The sequence below is a fragment of the Misgurnus anguillicaudatus genome, chromosome 22, assembly GCF_027580225.2.
Source record: "Misgurnus anguillicaudatus chromosome 22, ASM2758022v2, whole genome shotgun sequence".
Classification (NCBI taxonomy): Eukaryota; Metazoa; Chordata; class Actinopteri; order Cypriniformes; family Cobitidae; genus Misgurnus; species Misgurnus anguillicaudatus.
In genome coordinates this window covers 8,433,227-8,440,489 of record NC_073358.2, presented here as the reverse complement: position 1 = coordinate 8,440,489, position 7,263 = coordinate 8,433,227, and the positions used below count along the sequence as shown (strand labels likewise).

Genomic DNA, 7,263 nt, shown 5'->3' with positions numbered 1-7,263 from the left:
ATTCTCATTACCCAGGAGGCACACAGGAAATACTTCATGATGGATAAAAGCAAAGAACACTCTCAAGATCTTCGTAATCTCATCGTTGAAAAGCATTTTGATGGGATTGGTTATATGCGCATTTCCAGAATGCTGAATGTTCCAGTGAGCAGTGGGGGCCATTATCCGGAAATGGAAAGAGCATCACTTCACCATAAACCGGCCACGATCAGGTGCTCCACGTAAGATCCTTGTCCGAGGAGTCCAAAGAATAATCAGGAGAGCTCTCCAAGAGCCAAGAACCACTTGGGCAGAACTTCAGGAAGACCTTGCATCAGCAGGTACTGTTGTTCCAAAGAAAACTATAAGTAATGCACTGAACCGCCATGACATCCATGCACGCTCACCTTGCAAGACTCCGTTGCTGAACAAAAAGCATGTTGAGACTCGATAAAAATTTGTGAAAGAGCATTTAGAGAAGCCTGTGGAATATTGGGAGACTATAGTATGGTCAGATGAAAGCAAAATTGAACTACACACACCATGTTTGGAGAAGAAATGGCACTGCCCACCACCCAAAGAACACAATACCAACAGTTAAGTTTGGAGGTGGAAGCATCATGGTTTGGGGCTGCTTTTCAGCAAGGGGTATTCGCAGACTTCATATTATTGAAGGCAGGATGAATGGAGAAATGTACCGGAACATTCTGGATAAAAATCTGCTGTCATCTACCAGAAAGCTGAAAATGAAAAGAGGGTGGACATTTCAGCAAGACAATGATCCCAAACACAAGGCCAAGGAAACAATGAAGTGGCCCAGTCAATCACCTGACCTAAAAGTTCATAAAAGAGGCCCAAGGAACCTTCAAGATTTAAAGACCATTTGTGTGGAAGAATGGGCCAGAATCACTCCTGAGCAATACAGCTTCTAGACACCTCTTGTAGAGACCAGTCACCAACAAAGACTTTTCTACAAAGTATTAAATAAAGTGTGTTCTATACTTATTCCCTGTGTTATTTCATTTATTTATTATGACTCAACTTGTATACTTAAATGTTCTGATTTCTTTGTATGAATTCAATATTTGGCTTGATGGCTACATCTGGTGGAAATTTTGTGTCAATAGCCCACTTAGAAATCCCCTTACTGATAAAAAAACTGATGTGTCAAATACTTATTTTTCCCGCTGTATATCACACCACGCAAATGGTTTTTGGATATTTTATTACACAAACCTTACATATTGTGGCTTAAATGCAAATTTCTTGACCAGTGTCTAGTGGTTTACACCACTAAAACTTTTTATTTTGCTATTTTGGCAAAAAAGTGTTCATATAATGATGGTACTACAAAGTTGTGTAAATATTATTATTATTTTTTTTTTGTGAAGTTTATGCACTGATATTGTTTCTTCTTCACTTCTCTAGGTCTCATTCTATAAGACGAGTCGCAAGAGAGCGGGTCATTTAAGCATAGCACAAAGTCAAACATTGAGACAAAACATATATGATATTAGGTGGTCTGCTGAACGAAGTACAAGTTTACAGGGAGTGGTAAAAAATGATATGTAGCTGTGGATGGGGATTTAAACATGTTGGGTTCCAGTGACACAATGGTGTGTGAGAAACCAAGACAAAGGATGAAATCAAGACAACCTCACCTCGAGAAAGAGTCTAGTTTCCAATGTCATGCTTTTGTGAAAGTTTTTATTATTCTCCCATCCATTATTCTATAACCTCGATCACAGATCTGGTAACCAAGAAAGATGATATTTGCACTGATAAGCTCTACTATTTTAAGGTTATATGATTTACATTAGCCTATACACTGTTAGTAAAAATGGTTTCCAGCAATCATCGGGGCGGTACCCATTTTAAAAAGTACACGTTTGCAACTAAAGTGTTAATATTAGTATCACAAAGGGAAAACACTGGTACCCAATTTCTGTATCTAAAGAGTGCATATTAGGATTTTTTTAATGGGTACTGCCCTAGTGGCAGCTTGGGACTATTTTTTGACCGTTTTTTTCTGTCAGTTGAGTGTTGGAGACACATTTAGCCCCGATGAGGGCATCAACATAACACTTATGTTAAAACAAAGATTATCAATTTCCAAATTGGGTGAATTCAAATAAATAAATAAATAATAAATCTCCCAGCAAATATACACGATTTTGCCCTAGGACACATCTATCTAGTCTTTGATCTTTAAGTAACATGTTTTACCCCTATGGAAACCATTGTCGAGATGATGGGCTAACTTATTAATCTAATGTAACACAAAGCAGCGTTGACAGCAATGTTTAAGTGTATCCAGTAATCCTATATGTACTGTTTGGTTTGTTATTCCTGAGAGATGGTGAAACATTAGATGCCTTTCTGAACCTGCAAAGTAGGTCTATCTTAGCATTGTTTGTTAACTATTAGCATTGTGATTGTAACAAACGGCATTACAAGCTACTACACTTTGGGCAATATTACTGACAAATAATGGTGCCAAAGAATGCATTAAAATAGCATGTTAAATTGTTCTTTGATATTTACATAGACGGTATGTAAGTGCAAATCCAGAAAGTTTTTGTTCATGTCCATTTACAACCCTAGGGTTTGTCCTTTGAATGATATGGTCTATTTTTGCCCTATTTGGTAGAGTCATGAATAATAAATGTTGAGCTCTGCTCTGATTGGCTCTGCTCTGAGGCTCAAGCCAGTAGCTCACATTAACAAACATGTTGGGGCGTACACTTCGACTGTTACATCACAGTCTGTGTTATGTTGAGATTGGCCTTGCATGCATGAGGTCAACATAATAATGAGGACACCAACGCGTTTGAGGCTCACGATTTGTCATTACCATGTACAGAACTCTTATTATTCATCTATGTAAATACAGTTTTTATTCTATGGCACCTTTAAAGTTACACTAGCCTTCAGCATGGTGTAATGGGTGCCTACCCATTGCCAAAATGAGTGGATATTGTTTACAGCTGCTGTATTCAAGAATTCAGTCACAATTTTCCCAAATCACTATCAAAACAAACCAACCAATAAATTTATATTTTTCTTGATACAGTAAGGTCTGGTGGACTACTTGCACACTTCGTACCTGTTAATCTTTAATAAAAATTTAATTTGAATGGACTTTGTTGTCCCATGGGCTTGATATAAATAAATTAGCCATTGTTTTACTTGTCATTAAGAATTAAACAAAACATGAATAAATAACTTAAACAGCTACAATTTTTTAAATTAACGTTAGCCATGAATTTATAGTACCATTACCTTTAATCTATTATTGATTATTTCCTGTATTTATTTTAAACTTTTTTTATTCTTATTAATTTTTTTTCCACTAGTGTCCTCAGTATAACACTGCCCCCTTGTGGTCAAACCTTCCACATTACTGGGCTTATATGCGCAGCAGGAACACCTATCTAGTACTAATTAACCCATTTCTGTGCAGTTTTTTTAAAGCTTACTAATAAAAAAATTAAAGTATTCAAGACATTTGTCATCTGTACCTTCTGTATCTTCAATTCTTCTCCAGAAGTACGGTAAAATGTCTTAAAAGTAATAAATTACAAATAATATAAAAAAATCCACAATTACAAACTAGAAACAATAATAAATAACGATACACAATTATAATAAAGTAATAGAGAGTATCAATAAGCAATACGTAGTAACTAAGAAAAATATCGAAAGAAAACACATTGTAAAATCATATCGCATCAGTGTCTATTAAATCTAATGCCTTGTCTATATTTATATACTAATAATTTATAATTTTTTATATTCGTTTATGTTGCATTATTTATTGCTATGCTTACATGCTTTTTATTATCGGGATAAAATCCTGTAACATAGGCAGTTGCCAAGCAACGTAGCATCACGTGTGTCGAATCCATACGTTCAAAAAGGTTTGCTAGTTTACAAACTGTCCAGCATGGGTTTATATAATAGACTGTAAAATATAGCTTTATATCAGGGATCTAGAGAGCTCAGTTTTCTGTATTTCCAGTGCCACCTGTATTTGTGTCCTGCCTCTTTAAATCTCGCCGCCAATCAGGCAGCTCATCAGCGCGTAGCCCATCCTCTTCCGCCACAAACCAAAACACGGGAGATTTATTCATCTCCAAGACAACGTGTTTTGAAACACTAAGAATAAAGGAATTAAAGGTACATTTTAAATAAACACTTACATTTATATCGGTTCTGTACTGACGTCGTAAGTTGTCGGTATTCATTACTGCGCATGTCTTACACGCTAGCTGCACGATCTCCAGGCCTGTACTAACATCACTGCTTGTTATCACAGAATAAAGATTTACTTTTAAACAGCATAGAATTTTGTACATAATTGTGTCGTTAAATACGCGTTTATAAATAGAAAACAGACAGACGCGCCAAAGGGTTGATTTGCAGTTACCCTCGTGTGAAATTACCATGGTTTTATTATAGTAAAGTGTGTAGTAAGCGTGCTTTTTGCAGAGATACATTATTATTTGTATTAATTAAATTTTACTACAAATATCATGGTTAAAATATGACTAATGAGACGATGCTAAATTGGTGCCTACTATGGTTTTACTACAAATACCATGGTAAAACTATAGTTACTTTAATAACGCTAGTTTTAGGTTGTCCATCTTTCAATACCTTTAATTCCTACTTTGAAACATAGCTTTGTAGACTGTGCTTATTGTTGGCTTCTTAGGGAAAATAGTCGTTTTAAATGAAAGTGTCTGCTAAATGTAGTAAAATTATGGTAAATTTTCATAAGGATATAAGTGTAAATATAAAAAGTTATGCTACTTTTATTTATATGTCTTTTTTGTAGTATACAATGGCTCAGGACGGGGTGATACTTCAATTCAACTTTTCCACATTCGGGGACTCGATGCTTCAAAAGATGGATGCTCTTCGTAGAGATAGACGCTTCTGTGATGTCATCGTGCGCATCAATGATTTAGAAGTCCCTGGACACAAAGTTGTGTTTGCTGCTGGCTCTCCCTTCCTCAGAGACCAGTTTTACCTTCAGGACTCGAATGAGGTACAAATATCCACGCAACAGGACGCAGAGGTCGGAGAGCGACTTCTTCTGTCCTGCTACACCGGGACACTCGAGTTCCCAGAGCTGGAATTGGTACACTATTTAACGGTTGCTAGTTTCCTACAGATGGGTCACATTGTGGAGCAGTGCACTGAGGCTCTGAACAAATTCATAAAACCGCACGAGGTCAAAGATGAATCATCTCGGCAGCCTTCGAATGCGCAGCGTGCCTCATCTCTCGTGGAGACGATTTGTGATGATAATGATGAAGATGAAGTGGACAACGATGGGGAAGATGACTCGGACGAAGATGACGATGTGATCATAGAGCCAAAATCCGCGCCTGCTTTTAGGAACAGAGGAGAGAACAGTCCTATCAGCATCATTAAGGTCGAGTCAATAAATGACCGAGTGCCGGACATCACCGAAAACTTCCAGCGCTCGACTCGTTCTCCTGCACTGCGCTCACCGGAGCCTCAACATTCCCTCATAAACTCCACAGTAGAAACACGACCTACTGATGCCGCTGTTAACCCTGCGGCTGAATATTCCCTGTCCTCACCGGGACCCAGTGGCTCCGGGAAGGGGAATCTTTGGGGATGCTCACGGAATGCCGACAAAGGTATGCAGTGGTACCATCAGTGCCCAAAATGTGCTCGCGTATTCCGTCAAATAGAAAACTACGCCAATCATTTGAAGATGCACAAGTTGTTTATGTGCCTCTTGTGTGGAAAGACGTTTACTCAAAAAGGAAACCTGCACCGGCACATGCGGGTCCATGCCGGCATCAAGCCCTTTCAGTGTAAGATATGTGGCAAGACTTTCACTCAGAAGTGTTCGCTGCTAGACCATTTGAACCTTCACAGTGGGGACAAACCACATCGTTGTAATTACTGTGACATGGTGTTCGCACATAAACCAGTTTTGCGCAAACACCTGAAGCAGATTCATGGCAAGAACAGTTTTGACAATGCTAATGAAGGAAACCTGCTAGAAGGACTATAAATTTATATTTACATCTAAAATGATAATTATATACAAGGTACAGAATTTTTTTTTGTATTGTAAACATGTTCGTAGTTGTATAATCAGTGTACTAAATTAATCTGTTTATACAAATAGAAAAAATTGTGTTGAATTTACTTTGAATGCTGCCATGTAGGGTTGCACAATATATAGTTACAGCATCAACATAGCAATGGGCGCATCTGCAATAGTCACAACATGGAATATGCAGATAATTTTTTTTATAGGACATTTCACAAAACTTTCTTAAGATGTCAAATTAATATTTGGTGTCCCCGGAGTACATATCTGAAGTTTTAGGAAAAATTCAGATTTTCATGATATGTCCCCTTTAAGTAAAATATAGCAAGTGTAACCTTATATGAGAACCCATTTAAAAAAGCAAAAGTTAGGTACATAAATACCACCACACAACTATTTTCCTCAAGTAAAAAAAAAAAATGCAAGGCCGAAGTTAAATCCTCTTTTTTCAGGTCTTCTGACAAAGTCATCCAGGAGATTTTAATAGCGCGATATAATAGTGCTGAAGAAAAATAAAAATGTGCAATGTCCACCAGTCTCACCAATATTGTGCAGCCCTCCTGCTGTGGCATGATTTAAGTCATATCTTTTGTAAAGACCACCATGTACTGTTGCGGTATATCTGAAAAGATTTTATTTTAGTTTTGACCAAGCCAACACTGCTTATTACTAAGAATATTCATTTGTATTTTCCATTTTAAATACAGCTGTGCTTGGACACTGTGTAAAATTTGGTCTATATTGTGTCTCCATAATTTCACGTGTACTCACAACATTGACTCTTTTATTAATAACATCAGATGTGAAATGAAGCATGTTTTTGTGAGTGTTTATATTTTTATTTGCAAGAAAAATGTATAGGATGTAATGATGTGTTAGGGATGCACCAAATGTACAGCAAATCAAAATGATTAAGCTGAAAATAGCAAAAAAAACTTTTTTTTAAATGATAAAATATTGCCGCTTTTTATAAATGACTTAACCGTGCACATAATATTTATTTTAAATTAATGTGCCCTCATAATCCTTAATCAGAAACATTAACCTTGTTTCTGGCTGGAGGGTTACAGCTGGTGAAGAAAATAGGATGTAATCCTGGATCAACACTGTTATTGGTCCTCGATCAACATTTTCATTCCAATCAGATTGCAAGATTATGATTAGGGTCTATGTTAGATTTAGGT

At 36.9% G+C, this 7,263-nt stretch overlaps 1 protein-coding gene across 1 annotated transcript; it reads left to right on the top strand.

The window, feature by feature from the left end:
• The first annotated feature begins 3,895 nt into the window (after nucleotides 1-3,895).
• On the top strand, nucleotides 3,896-6,891 carry zbtb26 (zinc finger and BTB domain containing 26). The gene is made up of 2 exons (XM_055200684.2): nucleotides 3,896-4,158; nucleotides 4,820-6,891. The coding sequence occupies exon 2, from the start codon at nucleotides 4,826-4,828 to the stop codon at nucleotides 6,035-6,037; it is 1,212 nt and encodes a 403-aa protein (XP_055056659.2). The 5' UTR covers nucleotides 3,896-4,158; nucleotides 4,820-4,825; the 3' UTR covers nucleotides 6,038-6,891.
• Nucleotides 6,892-7,263: the final 372 nt, after the last annotated feature.

Coding starts and splice junctions, on each gene's coding strand:
- zbtb26 (XM_055200684.2), top strand. CDS start 4,826: ATGGCTCAGGACGGGGTGATACTTCAATTCAACTTTTCCACATTCGGG.